This window comes from Vicia villosa, unplaced genomic scaffold (assembly GCF_029867415.1).
Source record: "Vicia villosa cultivar HV-30 ecotype Madison, WI unplaced genomic scaffold, Vvil1.0 ctg.000843F_1_1, whole genome shotgun sequence".
In the NCBI taxonomy this organism is placed as follows: Eukaryota; Viridiplantae; Streptophyta; class Magnoliopsida; order Fabales; family Fabaceae; genus Vicia; species Vicia villosa.
The window spans coordinates 214,905-239,671 of NW_026705373.1; the positions used below are offsets into that span (position 1 = coordinate 214,905).

Below are 24,767 nucleotides of genomic sequence, written 5' to 3' on the forward strand. Positions count from 1 at the left end.
TTCCTCCAAGCCAAAGTCGATGTACACTAGGATTTTTGTGATTAATTCACCATATGGTAGAATCGTGTTCTTCTTTTTGATATCCAACATGTGATGAAGCATAGCGTCAACCTAATTCTTCTTAACCTGATTTTCCAAAAACCAAAATGCATGAATATTTGGTTTTTGGGTGCTGCTAGAGTTGCTTTTCCTTGGAAAAAGAACATGATTCATTATATAGAAAATCAATCTATTGCCTGGGCGTACAATGACAACTGTGAATGGAGAAGAAATCCCAGAAGATAGATCAATTAAAAGAGATTGGGCATGGAGGTCAAAGTATTCATTACCTTCATCATCGCTTTGATTGTAATCTTAATTGATGAAAGGTAGGTTGCAAGCTTTTGCAGACTTTTCAATAGATATGCAAACGAGGTGTTTATAGATTTCAGAGCTAATAACATTGTTTGAGTATTTTAGGTTTGAGTAGAATATTCTCACCAATTCGGGATACCTTTCTTGAGGCATTTCAAAGATGAAGTCTCTTAGGCCTGCATGGTTGAAAGCGTCTATGAAGAGATGATTTTTGAAGAGCTCTTCATCCAAGTAGTGAGAGATGTACACTTCTCTATCGATAAAGTACTGATTGAAAGTGATCTCTTGTTTTTGAATGGAGAAGTCTTCAGAGAAGTAGGATAGTGAGACTTAAGAAGACCAGATTCTTTTTTATTCAATTTAAGATGCTCATCACTGATGAGTGGAAGAGAGAACTTATCTATCCTCACCTATTTATATTATTTTAATATGGAAAAAAAAAACCCTTATATATCACCTATAAACACGACTACAACAAGTATACAATACATTCAAATTGTTGTCTACTTATACTATGGATTATTACTCCTTTTTTCTGAATTGAAATAAAAACAAAAATAAACTTAAAAGGATTTTAAAAGTCAAACATATTTAGTTAGAATTTTGTAGTATCAAAACAAAAGTAAAACTAAAACCAAAGGCCTTAAAAGCTTATTGCTAGTGATAGCATTACTGTAGATTTAATCAAAATTTAGTGCATTAGAAGAAACTAAACCTTGTGTCTCTGTCTAAAATGGATTGGATAAGCTCAGTGACACTATTCTTAAGCTCCACCACATAACTTTGCAGTAGGTAAAGGTTATTAATAGCCCCACCATACTTATTTCAATACGCATAAATAATGATTTCAATGTATTGTTAGGGACCATTAATCTATCAACCACTTTGATAAATTTGTCACCCAATTGCGCTTTATAGATGCTCAGTTTTGTTATTGGTATCAATCATCCCTTTACCATTAAAGTTAGATTTAGGTTTTTTCTTCTTCTTTCATTTCCATCAATAGAGAGCAACGTCTCATAACATTTTGAGTTTAACAACTTAGTTTTTTCCAATTAAATATTTTTTAAAACAACTAATATTCTTTTTTATCAAACTTTTATTCTTTTATTAATGTATTCATGCTTTTAAAAAAAAATATTTAATATGATAAATAGAGTGACAAAATGGATCCAATCTGTCAAAAATATAACTAAAGATGACATGACGGGCTCAATCCGCCAAACAATCTGTTTGACTGTTTTTTTTTTTTGTGGCATACCAAAATTTGAAGTCCACACTCCTTTATAACTAAAGATGACACCCGCCTTTGTTTAGACTAATTTTTTTAAGAATTTTAGGCAAAGAAAGGAATGCAGGGCATGCAGCCTCCACCTCTTTCTAGTCTCATTTTTTTACAGGACAAATCAAGATTTTTGACATGCACGCTCAACTATACTTGTCTTGCACCACTCATTTTTTCGGGAACTTTTGTAAAACAGACCTATACAGGACAGGTTCCATAACCATAAGAGTACTTGTTCCGAGTTCCTTAATCATACCTATGCATCATAGCATAGCATGTTACACTTTCATTTTCAAAATAATTATACAAAAGTGTGAGTTATTATAAGAAAGTAGTGGTAGATTTTTATCACGATAGTTTATACCTTTTAATTCCAATAAACAAATAGCACTTTTTAATTCTCCAATAAACAAATATCTTTCGTAATCTCATCATTAAAAAAAACAAATATCTTTCGTGGGAGCGAAGATATTTTTATATCAAAAGCCCATAGCAATTTTTCCAGTGTCATCACGTTTGAGTATGACGCATAGTTGTTGGTATTTTTTTTATTTCATATGGAATAAAGGAATAAACTGCTTTAGCCGTTCAGATATTAAAAAAGTCACTGAACAAATATCACCAAATTTCCCCCCGCAAGAGACAAAAAGCTATCCTTGACCATTGTTAGTATCACACATGCTCAGGGCCACTAACAAAACAATGATATTATAATTGTTCTTGACAACTACCATACCAAACACCCTTTCCCAAATTTTAAAAAGTGGAAAAAAACATGATTACAAATTGAATTGGAGCACTAATTCCCCACATACATCCAAACATGATTATTAGGTGATGAAATTATTGAAGATATTCAAAGCATTTAAGAGTATGTTTTCAACATAAATACTCATTAGTCAGGCAGCCCTCAAAATTCAATAAACACTTATAAAACCATCTATATAGAATATAGATTATCTACTAAAAGTTCTAGTATCAAACGCAAGGAATTGAACTCACGACCTTTTGTGTTAATCAACTTCGTTAACACATAAATAGTTATGATTGTATAGAAGAACTTTTAAAAAAAATAGTTTTCTAATGAAAATAACAGAAAATAAGATAATAGAAATCGGTTTCACCACATTTTCTCTTTACTATAGAAAATAACATGAACATGGGTGCTTATATAATACTGTATATACATATTCAATAAACAGTAGACAATTAATTAAAATATCTACAGTCTATCAAAACAAATTAGTGTTAATGATAAATAAGTTTTCAATTAAAGTGTTTATCGGTTAGTAAATGAGTAAAGACCTAACGGCCAGTACTTTTGAAGCTGATAAAATGATTGTTAAACAGCTAAATTAAGCACTTAAAATAAGGTTAGGATCTAACTATATGTAACATATTCTTTACTAGATGTGGATAATCTGCATTTACAAACAATAATCTGCATTTTTTTAACATATCCATACCTGTCCCCAACCTCAAAAGGACACACATAGGTTGAGAGAGAGATCCTGCTCGACTGTGTACTTGGGATATGATTTTCAGAATCTTAGAAAAGGCAACATATAATTTGTAATAGAACTAACATAGTATTTAGTAATCCTGAGACCCTGGGTTAAATCACATAATGTAGGTTATCTTAAGAATACATTGTAAAAGAACTAGAGATACAAATTTACAAGTATGAATTAATCCAACTCTATCAATAACTTTGATCATATTGACAACTGAACCCAAAACTCTATATCCTTCACTATCAGCTATTCTAGTAAATCTTAATATTGACAAGAGAAGATACAGTGCCCTTGCTTGCCGGAGATAGCAATAAAAAGATGAAATTCGAACAGAGACTGAAAATTTCCTTCATTTCCATACGGTATATAATGGAAGTTTTCATTTACAAATTGTACGACTAGGATAAACAATTTGAGTAATGTGCTTTTTAGGCTTCATAAAAGGAGCTAAATTCTAACCTCAATGTACTGGGTACCTGTACATTCGCCTATCCAAAATTTTCCAACCGAGGATACTATATAACAGGAACACTCCCATTTGGCTGTTGCAGGGTTTCCAGGCGATTTCCTACAAAACAAACATATCATTCTTATGGGAAATTTATTCACATACTCGTAAATCATAATAGCCTAATGCAAAAATTAAAAATCATTTTAACACTGATGGAAACCAGTACCAAATAGAGAAATACAATAGATATAATTTACTGTTATTAATGATAGAATAGGTAGTTCAATAGAAAGGCACATAACAGTAACAATCTTGACATAAATAAAATAAAAGATAAAAGATTCCTATCAAAGAATTTTGAGAGTCTTGGTCTCTTCCCTCCATGAATTCGAGAGTTTGGTCTCTCCCAAATAACCTTTTCTAATTTTCCGGATAACCCATCTAACCTACAATTTCCTCGTTTTATTCACTCCAAATAACTTCTCAATAACTGCGACTAAATGTTAATATTAAAAACAGTAACTAATAAAAAAAATAACTGTCTGATAGAAGAGAACAGCCATATTCAGTTTTGGTTCCCAATAATTCTTAAGATCTAACACATTTCCGATTGCCTCTTTCTAACGCTGAATTGTATCATATCAGAGAAGCATCAAATGCCGTGAAAGCAATCAGCAGAGACATTCATTTAATGATTTCTGAATTTTCTTAATTTAGCATATACTATTCTTGCCACATGTGGCTTGGTATAGTATTTAAACAAAATAAAACATAACATATTTCAATTACAGTCTCTAGCCTGGGATCGCGTTGACAGAGTAGACACAGTAGTACATTTCCTTCGACCTATGGTAAAAGCAGAAGCGGACTCGTCCTTGACATATTCTCTTCTTAAACTCACAAGTTTTTAATAATAATTAATGATGATTTTTATTCTCAACCTTTGCCTTAAAATAAGTTTCTAGGAGAAAGAGTCCAGATTGTTAGGTTAATTTATAAATTTTCTCTAAAATTACTATCATTTAAATTTAAATGATAATATCTTGTGAAAAGAAAAAATTGTTCTAACCCTTAATCTTATCCTATAAATACTCAAACTATAAATTAAAAATTATGTTATGCTAACTAATTAAAAATAAATAAAATAATAAATTCTAATCACCATAACTATACTAATAAGCAGAATTAGAGATCTTCCTTTTTTTGATACTGCTTTCCCATAAATGTATCTATGTCATGACTTCCTCTTTCGGCGTTGAGCTTGTCCTCAAGCTCAAATTTGGAATAAGCCTTGCAAAACTTGTCAAAAGGTTCTCATGTTGCATCTTCTGGATTATATCCTTCTCATGGGACTAACAATTATCTAATTCCTCTATTTAATCTACTGCAAATAGTGGTTTGGGATAGGATGACAAAACCATTGTTGAAGGTTCTACTCATATTATCATGTGTTGTAAGCATTCCTTGTGAGCATTTCAGTTTGTAAATGCTCGAGCCATATCCATAGCAACTCCTAGATTTTCTGGTTGTTGAAGTTCAATGTCTATCCTCAGCTCATCGATTAGCCCATCAATAAATAAGTCCACTTGTCTAAGCTTAAAATCATGGGTTCTAACAAGGATTGAAATAGGCGTTGACAATCATCCATTGATTTAGTTTGCTCGAGGTTGGCGAGTTCCCTCAATGGATTATTGCTCATTGGCGGTCCATACCGTATATGGCAAAATTCCTTAAAGTGTTCCCACATCATTTCAGATTCTTCTAATTCCATTTGATCTAACCAAACCAACTTTGTCTCTTTCAGCAATCCTTCGTTTACATAAAATTTGTCTCGGTGACTCAGCCACCCCAATGAGTCCCTTGTTCTCATGGTAAAATCATATAATTTTGCGATTATGATTACCCTCACTGATTATGAGTATACGCAATCCTAATTTAGTAGAATCAAGTAGAATTTCTCCCGTTAGACTGGAATGAACCTAACCAACGCGAAAATAGTTTGAGACTCGATTTGATAATTAACTCGTAGAACTTGTTTCATGAACCAAACGAGTCGAACTTGAGTTGAAAATTAAGTTTGTAAGATAAACGAGCTGTTCAACTATATATAGTTAGACGATTTTGGTTCATGAACCAGCTATACTTTCTTATACTATCCTCTTCTCATATATATTAGAGAGCTCCGACACTTATGAGATGCATCCAAGAATTTTGGGAAGTTATCTTTGTTAAGAAAAATTGGTAATCAGGTCAAATATAAATTATACGGCCCTTAGTTAAATTTTGTTTGTTTTTCGATTAAATTTTTTGGTCTATTTAATTCGAGTCATCGAGTTGAGCCAGACCGAGTTCGAGCTAATGAACAGAATCAATTTGTTCGTGAACTTTATTCGAGTCGATTTTGCGTTTGAAAAAAGTATGTGTGACAAATTCGAGTTTTGAGTTAATCCAATTCTTATTGAGTTGAGCCGAAGTTAACCAAGTTTGACTCAGCTCGACTCATTACCAACCCTACCTCTTAATAATCTTTGAAATGTGTAATCTTACAATCTTTGAAATGTTGATGTGATCATGCTTATAAATGGATTTAAATTTATATAAACATTTTAAGTGTAATTTAAGATTTTAATTATCTTGTGAGTTATGAATTTAAATTTGAACAAGTATTTCAAATGATTTAAGGTTTTCTTTTTCTTACTAATGTAATTTTATATGCATATATACAAGTTTTAGAATTTTTTAAAATATTACAACTACTGTTACTACTCCACGATTTACAAACAATAGTACTTCCCTTTTCCAATTTTGCGTAAAATCTTGATTTTAACTACATTGCATGTTCCATCATAAATGGAAAATTCCATTTTGAAATTTCGGGGAATCAAGTCTCCCCTCATCTTCGAGTTGTTTTCGTCTTCCTGACTATTATTGTTGCCACTACTACTTCTTGCATATCTAGAATTGTCTTTTCTAGAACCTTTACTCACTCCTTGAAGTATCCTGAAGAGGTTAGCTATTTACTCACTTCTAGAAAAGATGGTGTGGCCGTCATTTGTTCAATGAAATTCTTCATGATTGATGTTAAATTCACGTCGCCATGTTGGCTCGTAATACCAAATTGTTATGGTCTTTGGTTAGGAACATTTGCATTGACTCAGTCCTAGACATAGTAGAACCTTTTCTTCAACATATGGGAATTCACAAGTTTTTTAATAATAGTTATCGATAAATTTTATTCCTAATTTAAATGTCTTTAAATAGGCAGGCTTATAGTAGAAAAAGAGTCTGATTTATTAGATTAATAATCCACTTTTACATAAAATTACTACTATCATTTAAATGATAATATCCTATTTAATAGGAAAAATCTATTCTATCACTAAATCTTATCCTAAAAATACTGAAATTCAAATTTAAAATTTTTGTTAGCCTAACTTATTAAAAAAATAATAATAATAAATAAATTCTAATCGGCATAACTAATCCTAATCAGCAAAACTAGAGATCTCCCTTTTCTGAATGCCTTTAAATAGGCTTGCAGTAGAAAAGGAGTTCTGATTATTAGGTTAATAACTAACTTTTCCATAAAATTACTATCATTTAAATTTAAATGATAATACCCTATTTAATAGAAAAAATCTGTTATAATCTTAAATCATCATATCCTAAAAATACTGCAATTCAAATCTAAAAATTGGGTTATGCTAACTTATTAAAAAATAAATATAAATAAAATAATAAGTCCTAATCTGCATAACTAATTCTAATCAGAAGAATTAGAGATCTTCCTTCACTGATACTGTTTTCCCACAAATGCATCCATATCATTTACCTGTGTTGCTTGGAAAAGAATAATTCTTTGGAAGAAAACTGCCTCTAGTTAAACCAACATGAGTAGCTGCAGACCTTGAAACGTTGTCAAGAAAAAACTGATTTGGCAAGCCATCACTAGGCACGCCTCCTGCTTTAAGCAAGCAAACTTCTGAGCTTTTTGCAAGAATATCATCAGAATTTTTGGTGTACATCATTCCCGAGTGGCTCTGGTTTACAAATAAATAATGAGTCAGTTTTTGGTCATTAGCATGGAACTTAATTTTAATATGGAAAGGAGGGAAGGAATGATAGTCAAGTTATTTAAAATTAAAAAAGAAAGACTTAATTTCTCATTATTATCTCTTCCTTCACTGATTTTTATGTATGAAGGAAACATTAAACTATGTTTGTCTGATTTATACATAACACTGAACTACATACAAGATACATAACATAGGTTGCGGGACTTAAAAACTAAACACAAATCACCTCGTTGTTGAACACATTGTCCATTTGCTCAAATGAAGGGTCCACCTGAGACGAACCTTGCAGTGCAACCATCTCTCCATGTGATGTCTTTGGACACTCAACATCAGCACATACTTCCTCGCTCAAATTCTCGAAGTACATATGACGAATAGCGGCACGCAGTCGATTGGTCCTTTGAGAATAATATATCTTCGTGGCAAGGGGTGCGGGAAAATCTAAACTAGCAAAAAAACATGCAAGTGTTAAACCAACACCAGAGAGTGAAAAATCATATTAGAACTACTCAAAACTGAAAAACTGAAGGAAATAAGTATTTGAAGAATGAGCTTTCATTCCCCAAGAGTGGCAAATAAGGTTAAGACTTATTTAACTGAAAAAGAATCTTGATTTTTATACCATTATTCATCATGTGTTGGTGTTGCATATGGACCTGCTGAACATTTTTATGGAAAGGATCTCCATGTTCTGATACAATCTCTTCAGTCGTATCTTTCCCTAAATGGAATCAGAAAAAAAATCGGGGTTATTCTTTCCATGGGAGAACCCAACCCCCAAAAGATATAATAAACTCAGCTAAAAAACAAGGTGTGCACTGTGCATACATACATATAAAGTCAACCAAAATACAATTGCAAACGAAAAAACTTATATCACATCATCAAAAAGCTCTGAAAGATCAGAATTCATTTGCTAAAACAATCAACAAAGGAGGCCTTTGACCATGCTTGGAAGAAAACAATGAAACAATTCCGAAGTAGTTTCTCAATAAAAAAAAATAGATATCTTTCAGTGTCCAGATAATAAGAACTCAATAAGTATAGAACTAATGTTTTTCATTTAAACTCAATTTTCATATTTGAAGCTATGGATACATTTATTGGAGATTTACAACTTTGGGCCCATAAGGAGAGGAACATGCTAGTGTCAAATCTTAAACTCAATTTTCATATTTGACGCTATGGATTTGACATGTTTTCAAAGTATTACATGCCCGTGTTTTAGCATGTCTTAAGCAATGAGATATGACGGGGGGAATTAATAATTGTTTGTACTTCAAGTACAGCAATTATTTCTTCAACTGATAATTCATTAGCCAAAATCTATTAGAAAACTTTAATTCTGGTGAGTCAAGCAAGAACACATGACTTCAGCACACAAATTTGGGATACTTACGAGTGGTTCCATTTACTAAACTCACAGCTTTTGACACTCCAGACTCTGTTCCATGCTCTTCTATTACAGCTATATGTGTGCTTGGCATCCTGCATCAGGCACTAGATTCAGAACAAATTTACTTGAAAACAAAGAAGAAACATTACAAACATAACTCCATAGTAATACTCAAGATGATTAAGGAAATATCCTGGGAGCAAATAATTAACACTTTGAGCCCAAGCCCCAAAATACTTGATTATGAAGAAACTCCATACTAGCTTTGCCAATAATTTTCAACGGAAGTAAATTATTTTTAAAGGTAGAGGAAAGAAGTTCAGATATCCAACACGTTCAAAGAATTTGAATTTGAATTCATTTTCAGTTGCTATTAAATTGTTCCAACTGCAGGATATATCTGGATGAACTAAGAAAGCGTACAATTTATGACGTTTTGTTGGAGGATATATTACTGAAGCTTGGAGAACTCTATTCCCACTATTACCTCCAGTATCATCCAACATAGATGCCGGCGCCGCATCTATAAAAGTTGAGAATTCAAATTGATCAGAACATCAATATTATGCATAACATACACGGCACACAGAAAGACTCCTAAAAACAATTTTGTGAGATACATCCAACCATTTTATAGGGAAAACACGGTCATCTTACAGAGAAATATGATGGGAAAAAAGTTAATAAGTTTTTTAGTAAATCTGAGATATCATGTCATTAGCCAATTCTTCTAGAAAAAGTTCATGGTGGAGAGTCAATAACATGACTTCAGCACACAAAATAGGACACTCGGAAGTAACTCCATCAGTTACACTCACGGTGTTTGTCACACAAGACTATTCCGTGGCTTTCTAGAATAGCAAGACATGTTCAAGTAGTTTCTCAATAAAAATTTGTATATGCTTCAGTGTCAAGAAATATAGAATTTTACAAGTATGAAAATAATCTCTAATTCTTAAATTTGAACTCACTCTTCACATTCAATGCCATGGATACATTTATTGAAAATTTGCAACTTTGGGAACGCATGGAGAGAAACATGCTTATAACCAATCTTAAATATATGAATACCAAACAACTTGATTTGATCAAACTCATATAAAAATATTACTTTCTTGAAAAGTAAATTTAAATTTTAATATTACCTCTTAGTTATTATTCATATTCAAGAAATTTCTGGTATGAAATGTGTCTAAAGCTTGCATGCTATGTTTTCAAAATGCAAAGCATGTCAAAAACAATGAGATATGGTGAATAAAAAAGTTAATAACTGTTTGTAGTTCAAGTACGGCAATTATTTCTTCAAATGATGATTCATTAGCCAAAATCTATTAGAAAACATTCATCCCGGTGAGTCCAACAAGAACAAATGACTTAAGCACACAACACTTACGAGTCGTTCCATTTGTTAAATTCGCAGCTTTTGACACTCCAGACTCTGTTCCATGTTCATCTATTACAGCTGTACGTGTGCTTGTCGTCCTGCATCACACATTATACATTCAGAACAAATTTATTTACTTGAAAACGAAAAGAAGAAATCGAAGAAACATTAAACAACAAACAACAACCATAATGCTCAATCTAATTTGTTAATCTCGAGATTTTTTTTTAATAATTTCTCTTATAGTTTTTCTAGTTCTCTCTCTACCTTTAGTTGTTTGACTCTTCTCCGTCTAATCTACTCTCCTTACAACAGAATCTACAGGTCTTCTCTCAACATCTTTTCCACCATCTTTTCTACTAATATTGTCATTTATAATCTTGTCCCATCTACTCTAACCACACATCCAATACAACATTCTTATCTCTACTACACCTACTTTACTATTGTGTTGATTCTTAACCGCCCAACATTCTGCCCTGTACAACATCCCATATCTTACCGCTGTTCAATAAAATGTTCCCTTCAGCTTGAACGGTACTTGTCACATAAAACCATGAGGCTCTCCTCCATTTTAGCCATCAAACTTAAACTCAATGGTTTACATCCCCTTCTATTTCTCCATCATTTTATATTACGGACCCAAGATATTTAAATCACATAACCTGTGGGATGATATGGTCTCCAACTTTCACCACTAAGTTAGAAACGCTTCTCCTTTTGCTGAACTTACATTCCATATACTCTGTCTTACTTCAGTGTAGGCGAAAGTCATGCATTTCTAAGGCTCGTCTCTAAGTCTCCAACTTCTCATTAAAATTCTTCTTCGACTCTCCAAGTAGGACTATATCATCTCAAAAAAAACATACATCTCGGAGCTAGCTCTTTGATGTATTTTGTGAGTACATCCAAAATTAAGGTAAAAAAGGTAGGGGCTTAGGGTTGAACATTTTTGCAATTCTATTGTTATAGGAAAATCGCCTGTCTCTCTGTCTTGTGTCTGCACTAGTTGACAGCCCTTAATACATATCTTAGATAGCTCGAATATAGGCAATTCTAACCTCTCTTTAGGGCTTTTTACAAAATCTCTCTAGGCACTCTATCGTACGCCTTCTCCAAATCAATGAAAATTAGGTGCAAGTCAATTGAATTCCAAAAATAATTCTATAGTAATCAAGGTTATCAAGGAAATATCCTGGGAATATATGATTAACAATCACATTGAGCCCAATCCCAAATACTTGATTATTGAGAAACTAGCTTTGCCAATGGTTTTCGATATAATAGTAAGTAAATACTTTTAAAGGGAAGAGAAAGAAGTGAGGTATTCAACAGGATAAAAGAATTTGAATTGATATTCTATTGCTATTAAAATTATTCAAACTACAAAATAAATCTGGATGAACTAAGAAAACATACAACTTATGATGTTTAGCGGGAGGATACATTACTGAAGCTTGGAGAACTCTATTTCCATGACTAACTCCAGTATCATCCAACAAAGATGTCGGCGCCACATCTACAAAAGTTGAGAATTCAAATTGATCAAAACATCAATATTATGCATAAGAAACACGGCACCCTGAAAGTAAAACGATATAACTGGTCCAAAACAGGGAAATTGTGGGACAATATTTAGTATATTAATTCAACAACTACTCTGGAACAGAGTTGCAATTCACATTTACAACTTATAGAAAACTGGCACAAAGAATTTGTGTCGTGGATCTCTTCCCTTCCCAAATGTTTGTCTCTCTCAATAGCCACTTAATAACTCTTCTCCTATTTATTCTAAATATACACACACAAAATTAATAAAACTTAACTGGTCCTAATAATATATAACTGCCACTAAACTACTCCTAATAATATAATGCTTGCCACATCAAAAAATCATAGAAGCCAGTTTTTCTTAATGAGAAGTCTAACACTATCATTGAGACTCAAAACCGCGCCACTTACGGATGGGTTCAAATTGAAATCTTGGCTGCATCTATAGAGTCGAGTGCCATACCTGTAAGGTTATGTTTGTGCACTATAGAGTCAAGTGCCATAACTGTAAGGTTATGTTTGTGCACTACAAAGCCATATCTCATTTGAATCTTGCATTTTAGATTTCCAAAACACTCTAACCACACTCGTTTTACTTTTAGGTGTGTCATGAAAAGAAGAAAAAATAAATTGACAGTGAAGCAATTACTTGTCCAACAATAAACTTGACAAATTATTTTAACCTTCAAAAAAATTACTACAAACAGGAATTTCCATTAAGAGAAGTGAGGGCCAAAGGTTTATGTCAACTTATTACACTAAACAAGAAAAACTTTTACCTTTAACATCATTTGAAAAGGAAGTCCCTCTAATTTGACTGTTCAAGTGGGATTGTGACACAACAGTGTCAGTGTTATCCAACGCCTCAGACTTTCTCCGCTTCCCAACTGCAGTAATTAATTGTGAAGGGTTACAAGGTTCAAAATTTTATTTTACAAGAACGTATCACTAAGATGCATTCAGAAAAACAAAACAACTTCCATTAAAGAGGAAATCACAATCAATAAATCATAACTACGAATTTCAAAATTTGTGATTATTATATAGTAATAGTATCTTCAAAAACTGGCAAGCAACTAACTAATTAGCATTTTATGGATACCTGCAAGCAACTAACTAACTACAAACAGAAATTTCCATTAAGAGAAGTGAGGGCCAAAGGTTTATGTCAACTTATTACACTAAACAAGAAAAACTTTTACCTTTAACATCATTTGAAAAGGAAGTCCCTCTAATTTGACTGTTCAAGTGGGATTGTGACACAACAGTGTCAGTGTTATCCAACGCCTCAGACTTTCTCCGCTTCCCAACTGCAGTAATTAATTGTGAAGGGTTACAAGGCTCAAAATTTTATTTTACAAGAACGTATAACTAAGATGCATTCAGAAAAACAAAACAACTTCCATTAAAGAGGAAATAACAATCAATAAATCATAACTACGAATTTCAAAATTTGTGATTATTATATAGTAATAGTATCTTCAAAAACTGGCAAGCAACTAACTAATTAGCATTTTATGGATACCTGCAGAAGAAGCTGATAACCTTTTCTTATCATTCCTTGGAGGTTTTCGATTCCTTGTGTTGCCATTAAGCTCCAACCCAGTTTGTTCGGTGAGCTTTAATGATCTACAAAGTTCTGATAAAATGGAGAAAAATAAGGAGGTAAAAATGGGAAAGATTCAATGTTTAATACCATCCAAAGCAAGGGGAAAATAAAAATATTGTGAGACAGCCATGTGGTAGTCAGCTGTAAACCTCAAATTATCACACAAATAAGGACCAGGAAGTTAGAAAACAAGTAGAAGAAAGGCCACCAGACCTGCATGAGCGGCAAATTGGCTGTCCTTGACTGGTTTCTTGCAAGTGTTGCATCGCACCTCAAAAAGGATACAAACAATCAGTTAAATGAATTGACTCAAGATTGTAGTTCAAGTAGATAATTTCTGCAGACGAAGAAATTTGTAATATATAAATCAATTCCATAATTTAGAAAACAGAAGCTGCTTCCAGTAAACTATTGGATGAGACACTAATCCCTTGTGTCGTGATGAATATACCCTCCTTATAGTATGTAAGAAGGTTAAATTCACTGATGCTTTTGAGCAGACAAATAAAAAACAAAATAACACTCAACTCTACACGTAGCAGTGGCATATTAGAGAAACATTCAAAAGTAAAAATCAAGCAAAAGGTTGAAAGGCTACGGCCCATAATCCTACTGGACATCTTAAACTTGAGAAATCAATTATAGATTAAATCAAGGAATACAAATAAAATAATTGTATAATTTCACAAAATATTTGAAAGAGTTCACTTATATGCCAAGCCAGGGTAATGACTCAAAGTCAAACTGTATCTGAAAATTCTAGGATACACAACACTAGTTATATAATCATTTATGCACTGCAAATATCATACGAATTGCATAGAGGGTCATATAGTGATGGAAAGAATTAAATACAACGCCTGATGAAAAAAATCATTATATTGAAAGACTAAACTGAAATGTTCAAGTTAAGTATCCTAATTCACGAGCATAATGAAACTATATGAAAGGTTCAGCAAAGGCCCTTAGGAAGAAGCAAATTAATACTAGTAAGCTAGCACACAGAACAAAGTATAAAAAGAAAGCAAACCTTACCAGCTTCAAGGGATCAGTCATGGGTCTCTCACCATAAACATGCATATCTGTAATAAAGAAAATGTTAATCAACAGTTTAAATATCAAAATATAATAGACTGTACCTGAAAATACATGAAGTCTGGAAAAGAAAAGAAAAAGAACATATAGTACTTTAGTAATATTCAAATTCAATAAGCAAGAGAGAAAGAGAGCAAGACAACCTTCTTCTCTAAGCAAATTTGCTTCATCTGCATCACGCAGTTGTCTATAGATATACGCAGCAGCTGATTTCTGCCGAGCATTGTCATCTTCTAAGGCCATGCACAAACAAATTATATATCAAAATTTGAAAAATAACTTCCATAAATTTAAAATGGGAACAGTATTACATTTTGATAAAAATATCTTAATATTCAAACCTAAATAATATTATATTACTTCATTTAACAAAACAATGTCAGAATAATAATATATAACACTGAGAAAATCTAAGAGGCAGTACCTGCTACAGTTTGAGAGAAAACTCCAGCGGCCATAGGCCTCGGCAAAGCGTCCGTTCTACCGCTTCCAGTAGAGCGTGTCATTGAGAGTGAAAAACACGGTAAACCTACAACGATGATCGTAGCATTACACAAAATCAATACAATGAGTAATGATAGCAAGCGATATGAATGCGGAATAGGAAAAACGAAATGTCGCAAAATAAAATAAGGATGGTATGAAAGGGAAGAACGTTACCTCAGGGAGAAAGCGGGGAAAACCCTAGAAGAAAGTGGAATCGTGGAATTGGATTGAATTGGGAACGGAGGTGATCGGAGAGAATGCGTGAAGAGAAAATGCAGAGGAGGTTTCGGCAATGGTGGGAGAGAGAGGGTTGAGGAGAAGAAGATGATGACGTGGATTTAGCTTTGAGTTTGTTTTGGGTAATGTGGGTAGAGGAGAGATAATGTGATTCTTTTCTCTCTTCTTTCTCTTCTCCTCCGAGGAGAAGGGGAAAAATAAAAGCTTTTGAGTGGCGAGTTCAGTCTTGATATATTCATATGCAACAATTCACCCATAGGTAGCACACTACTCTATTATATTTTTTAAAATTATTATTTAAAAAATCATTTTTTATAAATTCAAAAATTATTTTTTTATAGGAAATTGACATGTTATTAATAACGACCCGCGCGGCGGATATAAAATTTCTCAAACTTGTAAGCACCTACAAGGAACAACAACAAATATATGGCAGGAAATAGAACAAATAAAAAGCATTAGAGAACAATGATATTTTAACGTGAAAAATCCTCATTATGAGAGTAAAAAATCACGGGTCGTCCAGACCAAATAAATAGTCTAACTATATTCAAATAAGGGTACAAAAGAATCTCAAAGTGATTCATAGACTATTGCTAGCAATAGTAAAATCACAAAATAAACTAGTTAACAAATAAGAAACCAAAAGTTGAAAAATACTCAAATCTACAGCTTTAGTGTGAAGCCAATATCTCCCCGTTAAGACTTCATTTTGAATATCTGGACGTCTAAATGTAGACACATGTGTTGCGAATGTACACTCAAAAAATGAGCTTAATCTAACGGTTAACGAATTCAGAATCGTCGATTTACTGAGATTGGTTGCAGAAAAACGGGAATAGGTTTCTCTCTTCTTTTCTCTCTTTTGAAGCTGATTTTTGTGCCTTCTTCTTCTTCTCTCCTTATCTCTCTCACTTTCAACCCTAAATTGACTCTCTTCCAAACTTAACAAATTTCCCCTTCACAACTATGTGGAGGAAATCGTCAACTCGGCGATATCACAACAAGTTTCAAACTTCTGATTTGGTAACGGTTTATTCATCACATTAGAACCATTATCATCTGTATGAACTTTTGTTAACTCCAACAACTTAGCATCCAAAATATCATGTATCCAATAATATCTCACATCAATATGTTTGGACCTATTATGAAAAATTGAATTCTCACTGAGAAGAATAGTGCTTTGACTATTGACAAATAACACAGATTTATCTTTATCAAACTCAAGTTCTTGCAAAATTTTCCTTAACCATAACAACTCTTTGCATGCTTCAGTAATGGAAATAAACTTTAACTCTGTAGTAGATAATGCTACACACTTTTGAAGTCTAGACTGCAAAGCCATAACTCCTACTACAAATGTAATCATGTAGCCCCAAGTAGACTTTCTATAAACAATGTCTCCAGCAATATCAGAGTCAGAGTACCTCTTTAGAGTAGGCTTATCTCCTTTAAAGCAAAACCTTACACGAGTAGTACCGCGAATATGCCTTAAAATCGATTTTATAACATTTGAATACTCTCTACCAGGATTTGACAAAATTTTAATTTTTGTACCAACGACACGTGTTATATATGATCTTGTACACACCATTGCATGTATCAAACTATCCACAGCAGATGCATAAGGAACGTGTCTCATATCAAACATTTCTTCTCCATTTGAAGGACTTTGATTATAACTCAACTTGAAATGAGAAGCAAGAGGAGTGTATACCGCTTTAGAACTTTCTATTTGGAATCTTTGCAACATTCTTTCGATATAATATTATTTTGACATCCAAATTTTCTTAACTATTATGTCACGCATGATTTTAATACCAAGGATATGCTTAACTGCTCTCGTGTCTTTCATGGCAAATGGCTCGCCCAACTGCTTCTTTAACTTGTCAATGTTATAAATAATTTTCCCTATAATAAGCACATCATCAACATATAACAACAAGATAATGAAGTAATTGTTAAAAAAAATTTAACAATGACACATTAACGTGAAGTAGTCCCCTGGTATCCTTGATCACACATAACATACTCAAACTTCTTGTACCACTGCCTTGGAGCTCACTTCAACCCATATAGACTATTTCTCAATCTACACACATGATTTTCTTTGTCTCTAACTTGATAATCACTGGATGGTTCCATGTAGATCTCTTCCTCTAAATCACCATGAAGTAAAGTTGTTTTCACATCCATTTACCCAACCTCTAAATCAAGAGTAGTAGCTAAACTCAGCGCGATTCAGATTGATGACATATTTATAACTAGTGAGAAAATCTCATTAAAATCAACACCTTTTCTTTGTAGAAAACATTTCACCACTAATATTACTTAATACTCTAGAGACTTAGAGTTTTACTAATGTTTAACTCTATAAATCGACATGTTCTTCAAAGCCCTTTTGTCTTCATGCAACTTCCCTATATCATAAGTGTGATTAGCATACAATGATTTCATCTCATCATGTATTGCATCCAGCTACTTTTTATTTTCATCACTTTACATGGCCTCTTGAAAACACTCAGGTTCACCCTCATCTATTAAGGTTACATACTCATGTGAATTATACCTTGTAGAAGGTTATTTTGATCTATTAGACCTTCTAAGTTGAACTTGAGATGATTCTAGAGATTCACCAAGATTCTGATCATGTGATATATCATTTGAAAGTGCAATCACGTTATTGTATGGTATTGTTTACTTGTTTTGAAGTTTTTGCCAATTTGAATGTATTTGTTAAACTTTATTTGCGTATTTGTAATTTGTTTAGCATTCAATATTTGTGTATTTGTATTATGTTCACGTTTGAATTGTATTGTATTCGTTTTGGCTATTTTAGTATTGTACCAATAAATTAGAGTGTTTGATCCATGAGAGTGTTCCTTTTTTAGCCTAACAAACTGCTATTTTGTCGTGTCATCAGGTTTAGCTTGAATCACAAGTTAGAGCTCTTAGATAAAAATGTAGAGTTACTTGATTCAAATAAAGTGTTAATTTTGATTTGAATAAAAAACCATGTGAAAATTTTGATTTTCCTCTAGATGAATTGATTCGAATCACCAAATGAACCTGATTCAAATCACAACCTCATGTGACTCAAATAAAGTTTTAATCCTAATTCAAATCAGATTTCTCTATGAAGCCACAAATCCATAGAGACAAAATGTTAATTTCCCTTCTCTATTGTAGTGTGTTTATTCCTAGCACCATTATTTTTTCTCTTCTTTTCTATAACAACATGTTGAGTGTTAATCCATGTCAGATTTACTTCTTTTTGTTGCATCGTGTTCTTGTACAATTTGTTGTTGTTTCAATGAATTAGAGACAGTGGGTTGATTAATCTTGTGGTGTTTTTCATGATTAATCAACTCATGATATCAATTAAGAACCAATACTCATTCATCCAAAAATTAGAGAGAACCTTGTGTGTGTGTGTGTGTAATCTTCATTCACATACATCTAATCTCTTGACTAACACCTTGTGAAATGGAGTTTTTGTTAGATAGCTTGACATTATGTATCATCTTCATCCTTAATCATTTTATGTTATTCTAGACCTTCACCTATGAAGATTGATTATTGAGGGAGACTAGTGGTACAGTAGGGTATCTAATGTCTTTGTGTGAATTTTGTTGTTTATAATAGGTGCATATGTCATTACTCGAATGTTGTTTGGTCTTTATTATTATCTATCAAGGAGAAAGTTTCATTATACTCCATGGAAAACTTTGGCGATATCAAGTATCTAATGTTTGTAAGATGGAGTTGGAGTTATCCATCCTTGGTGGAGTTGGAGAAAGATTGCTCGTAGACAACGTTGGATTTGTCTAATTAACTCTTAGCTAGCGACATTTTTCTCAGACAAGAAACTGGTGGGATCAAGGGGATTTCCATTCACAATTACTTGGAGCAGGTTATTTTTTATAACAAGGTTATTGGATCAAGATATTTAATGGTCTTATTTTTGTTAGTAAGTTGGGTGTCTGCGTCAACAGAAGGAATTAGCGTGTGATAGTTTGTTGTAATCAAAATGCTTGTATCAAACTTATTAAAATAGTAAAAGTTCATGATTATTTTCTAGTGGTCTTTAACAACATTGAAGAGTGGAGTAGTCAAAGTGATGACGAACGCCGAACCACTATATATCTACGTGTATCTTTTCTTCTTCCCTTATCTCCTTTTATTTCTTAGTATTCATTAAATATCACTATTGTGCTAGTGCATTGTTGCATTATTTGTATGCCATGTATATTAGATTGTGCTTATAACTAATGGAATTTTCTCAGACAAGAAATCGGTGGGATCAGATGGATTACCACACATAAATACTTATAGCAGGTTATTCGATAAAGATCTTTAGAGGTCTTATTTTTTAGCAGTTTGGGTGTCTGCATCAACAGAGGAAATTATCGTGTCGTAATTCGTTGTAATCAAAATGCTTGTATCAAACTTATCAAAATAGTGGAATATTGTGATTATTTTCCAGTGGTTCTAACACCATCGAAGATTGGAGTAGGCAAAGCAAAGACGGACATCAAACCACTATATATCTCTGTGTATATTTTCTTTTTCTCTTAACTCCTTTTATTTTCTAATATTCATTAAATATTGTTAACGTGCTAGTGCATTATTGCAATGTTTCTATTCCATATAGATTAGATCATGCTTATAGCTAATGGCAATCACCTAAACAAAAAATTTACGGGATCAGGTGGATTTCCACACACAAATACTTGGAGCAAGTTATTTTGATAGCAAGGTTATTGGATCAAGATCTTTAGAGGTCTTATTTTTGTTAGGAGTTTGGGTGTCTGCGTCAACAGAAAAAATTATTGTGTGATAGTTCTTTGTAATCAAAATGCTTGTATCAAACTTATCAAAATAGTGGAAGATCATGATCGTTTTCCAGTGGTCTTTAAAACCATTGAAAAGTGGAATAGGCAAAGTTGGACGAAACTCGAACCACTATATATCTATGTGTATATTTTATTATCCTCTTATCTCCTTTTATTTTCTAGTATTCATTCAATATTGCTATTGCGTTAGTGCATTATTGCATCATTTGTATGCCATATAGATTAGCTCGTGCTTATAGCTAATGGAAATCGCTTAGACAAGAATCGATGGGAAGAGGTGGATTGCAACACGGGAATACTTAGAGCTGGAACCTGAAGCTTAAAAGTTGTGAAAGAGAGGAAGTGGGAAAGCTTGGGTGGTCTGTCGGACGCTTAACACAATGTCTTAGTGACCAAAGTATTGTAAAAGTGTTAGAGTAACTCATAAACTACTAAGGCCACTCTTACACACTCACCAAACATTTTTGAGAGCCTTCTTGTTTTTGTTAAAACCACCAGAAAATGTTTTTGCAAATAGCTAGTTGGTTACTAGCTCAAATAATACTTTATGAGTGTAGTTTACACTATATAATCGATTAGCAATTTATGGTTAATTGATTTTCTATTTTGTAACGCCACATAATTACTAGGATTTAGAATCGATTAGTGTCGACATAGTTCAAAATCTTTTCATATTTACACTACATAATTTATTATTTAATATGCATAAGTGATATGAGCATAAAGATTCCATGAATCATTTTCCTTTCTGAGCTATAGTTTATCCTAAATAAGGGTTCTCTTCCCTTTTATTCACACCAAATTTTGGATTTCAATCATCCTTTTCTCATTCTAACCCCTACCTCTCTAATGTAAAACATTAGTGATTTAAATGAGAGCGCTAAGGTGATAGAAATTTCAAATAGTAAAGAATTGCCCAAAGTATATCTGCTTTGCATGAGGAATATTGAACGGGAAGATGGTTCAATCGACTATAGGCTCTTAGAAATAGGCGTATTTGGGAGTTACGAGAGCACTAATAATTATTCTAGTGATAATGACTATCTTTCTTCTTGTTCTTTCACAGGAAATTCTCAGCAAATAGTGGCGGCTAACGATATTAAGTATACAAGCATTGAAAATTTTGGGACCTAATACACCTGTGAGGAGATAATGGTCTCCTTTCGGCGGCATATCAACCTCTCCAGCTCTAGTGACGAGGATGATGTTATTTTGGAAATGTGTGTAGAGGGGGAGCGGGTCAACATGGCCACCTTACCTGACTCGCCCAATCCTTACTTCTATACACACCTTCATGTTGTTCAAAATTTAGGGGTTCTGATTCCCTTTTAGCGACTACAAGTGTCACTCATTCCCAAATTTAACCAAACAGTTGGGCCTTTATTAGGGTCTTCGAGATTACATGTCGGTGATTGGATTTCAACCTTATCATAGGGATATTATTTTCCTTTTATAGTACTATGACTGATACGAAAGGCAGTTGGGTGACCTTGTGCATCTTGTGTGGGAAGACATTATTCAAGCCTAATCCAGTCATATTGAAAGTTGGAAAGACAGGTTTATGAAAGTTAGTGATCAAGATGGCCCCTCCATGGTCACAACTAGGGAGGATTGCGCACATCACTTTCCATTGACTTGGACCAAGGACCCAATGACGATCATTGGCTTAACTTAGACTACCTCACCAATATTGAGAGTGAGATAATTCATTTTTGGGACGAATTTAAGGTTACGAGCTCCTATATAATGGTTCTTTTATATGAGGGAAAGGACAACAAGATCGATGAATACCTGCATAAGTTAGGTGATGCATATATTCCCAATTTGTTAAGGTTATTTACTTTCTTGATTATTTATAGCTAATTTTTATTTGTTTGAAAAATAGATGACGTTTGTTTCATCCGCTAAGAGGAGAGATCGTCTGGCCATGAAAAGGTAGAGTGTCAAGAGAATTGAACTGACAGTACAAAAAGCCATAAGGGTGGCCTAATAACAAAATGAAGCAAAACAGGCTTCGAAGGGAATGCCCTTACTGATACTCACCTTTCTAAAACCTTGAACCAAAGCGGAAGCTCTTTATCGACCTCGAAGGACAACACCATTGTAATCCTCGAAGAGGATGAATAGAGCGAACAACACACTAGCTCACCAATTTGGGCTAACCCGCACCATCAGTCTTTATTGTAGACTGATTCCATGTTTAATGCAATAAAATACATTGACACTCAGATTCGCTTCCATGAATATTTTCCCGGCGACTTCCAAGAAATCATGTGGATAAAGCCTCATAAACTATCTGACATGGTGGATAATCATATGCTTATGAGCATTCTGATAGAGCGAGTTCGTTGTAAGAATCGTGCAAAAACTGCAGGTGACTTGAAGCCAAAATTACTATGCGCAAGGAATCCCTGACCCAAGGTCAAGAAATAGTAAAAAAGTTGATCAAGGAACAGGATGAGTAGAAGCAGTCAAAGGTGACACTTAAAAAACCTAAAATAGATCGCGTCCAAGGCTTTTTCTGAGAAAAGCCTGAAGGAGTACCTCGAGGAAGCCCTTCATTCCAAGGATAAGTTGGAAGGAGAACCGTCTGACCTCAAGGAAGAATTGGTGGAAACATCTAACCAATATTTTGAGTGGGTAAAAATACAGATAACCCTTCTTTATCCTGGCCTAGACTTGAACGAGACAAACTTATTCAAGGCGGTATGGGATGGCTAGATAATGGACAAATATGAGGTGTCTCTTCTCAGGTGTCTGATCCATCTCTTGATATGACCATTCAGGTCGAACCTAAGAGCACTAATGCAGGAGGATGTTGTTCGCCAGGAAGTCGCGTCATGAGAAAGGTGATCCCAAGAAGATGGTTAGTGAACTCACAATTTTGGATTTTTGTTGTTTTTTACCTTGGGATTTTTTTTGTAACCATTCCCTCAGGGGCTTTATGTAGTGATTAACTATGCCCTCATGGGCATTTTATCTTGTACTATTGCCCTTCAGGGAATTTAAAGTTACGAGCTCCTATATAATGGTTCTTTTATATGAGGGAAAGGACAACAAGATCGATGAATACCTGCATAAGTTAGGTGATGCATATATTCCCAATTTGTTAAGGTTATTTACTTGCTTGATTATTTATAGCTAATTTTTATTTGTTTGAAAAATAGATGACGTTTGTTTCATCCGCTAAGAGGAGAGATCGTCTGGCCATGAAAAAGGTATAGTGTCAAGAGAATTGAACTGATAGTACAAAAAGCCATAAGGGTGGCCTAATAAAAAAATGAAGCAAGACAGGCTTTGAAGGGAATTCCCTTACTGATACTCACCTTTCTAAAACCTTGAACCAAAGCGGAAGCTCTTTATCGACCTCGAAGGACAACACCATTGTAATCCTCGAAGAGGATGAATAGAGCGAACAACACACTAGCTCACCAATTTGGGCTAACCCGTACCATCAGTCTTTATTGTAGACTGATTCCATGTTTAATGCAATAAAATACATTGACACTCAGATTCGCTTCCATGAATATTTTCCCGGCGACTTCCAAGAAATCATGTGGATAAAGCCTCATAAGCTATCTGACATGGTGGATAATCATATGCTTATGAGCATTGTGATAGAGCGAGTTCGTTGTAAGAATCGTGCAAAAACTGCAGGTGACTTGAAGCCAAAATTACTATGCGCAAGGAATCCCTGACCCAAGGTCAAGAAATAGTAAAAAAGTTGATCAAGGAGCAGGATGAGTAGAAGCAGTCAAAGGTGACACTTAAAAAACCTAAAATAGATCGCGTCCAAGGCTTTTTCTGAGAAAAGCCTGAAGGAGTACCTCGAGGAAGCCCTTCAGTCCAAGGATAAGTTGGAAGGAGAACCGTCTGACCTCAAGGAAGAATTGGTGGAAACATCTAACCAATATTTTGAGTGGGTAAAAATACAGATAACCCTTCTTTATCCTGGCCTAGACTTGAACGAGACAAACTTATTCAAGGCGGTATGGGATGGCTAGATAATGGACAAATATGAGGTGTCTCTTCCCAGGTGTCTGATCCATCTCTTGATATGACCATTCAGGTCGAACCTAAGAGCACTAATGCAGGAGGATGTTGTTCGCCAGGAAGTCGCGTCATGAGAAAGGTGATCCCAAGAAGATGGTTAGTGAACTCACAATTTTGGATTTTTGTTGTTTTTTACCTTGGGATTTTTTTTGTAACCATTCCCTCAGGGGCTTTATGTAGTGATTAACTATGCCCTCATGGGCATTTTATCTTGTACTATTGCCCTTCAGGGAATTTAAAGTTACGAGCTCCTATATAATGGTTCTTTTATATGAGGGAAAGGACAACAAGATCGATGAATACCTGCATAAGTTAGGTGATGCATATATTCCCAATTTGTTAAGGTTATTTACTTGCTTGATTATTTATAGCTAATTTTTATTTGTTTGAAAAATAGTTGACGTTTGTTTCATCCGC

The 24,767-nt window shown here is 33.7% G+C and overlaps 1 protein-coding gene across 3 annotated transcripts; it reads right to left on the reverse strand.

Annotated features, from left to right (window-relative positions):
* Nucleotides 1-3,477: 3,477 nt before the first annotated feature.
* On the reverse strand, nucleotides 3,478-15,651 carry LOC131631549 (uncharacterized). Of its 3 annotated transcripts, none has more exons than XM_058902345.1 (16): nucleotides 15,376-15,651; nucleotides 15,140-15,244; nucleotides 14,859-14,945; nucleotides 14,656-14,702; nucleotides 13,834-13,891; nucleotides 13,537-13,650; nucleotides 13,214-13,321; nucleotides 12,791-12,898; nucleotides 11,880-11,979; nucleotides 10,470-10,558; nucleotides 9,500-9,599; nucleotides 9,080-9,168; nucleotides 8,303-8,401; nucleotides 7,907-8,121; nucleotides 7,437-7,644; nucleotides 3,478-3,721 (listed from the first exon to the last, which is right to left on the reverse strand). In XM_058902345.1, the coding sequence occupies exons 2-16, from the start codon at nucleotides 15,219-15,221 to the stop codon at nucleotides 3,669-3,671; spliced, it is 1,557 nt and encodes a 518-aa protein (XP_058758328.1). In that variant the 5' UTR covers nucleotides 15,222-15,244; nucleotides 15,376-15,651; the 3' UTR covers nucleotides 3,478-3,668. The 3 variants fall into 3 exon arrangements, with proteins under 3 accessions (XP_058758328.1, XP_058758329.1, XP_058758327.1); XM_058902346.1 differs by having other exon boundaries at nucleotides 11,907-11,979; nucleotides 14,859-14,948; XM_058902344.1 differs by having other exon boundaries at nucleotides 14,859-14,948.
* Nucleotides 15,652-24,767: the final 9,116 nt, after the last annotated feature.

Bases quoted from the DNA above. Each gene is read 5' to 3' on its own strand.
- LOC131631549 (XM_058902344.1), bottom strand. From the start codon at position 15,221: ATGACACGCTCTACTGGAAGCGGTAGAACGGACGCTTTGCCGAGGCCT. The intron at 10,559-11,879 runs GTATGTTTTCTT...TGTGTGATGCAG, and splicing joins CCCGCTAAACATCATAAGTT to GACGACAAGCACACGTACAG. The intron at 8,122-8,302 runs GTATAAAAATCA...TTGCTAGTTTAG, and splicing joins CCAACACATGATGAATAATG to ATTTTCCCGCACCCCTTGCC.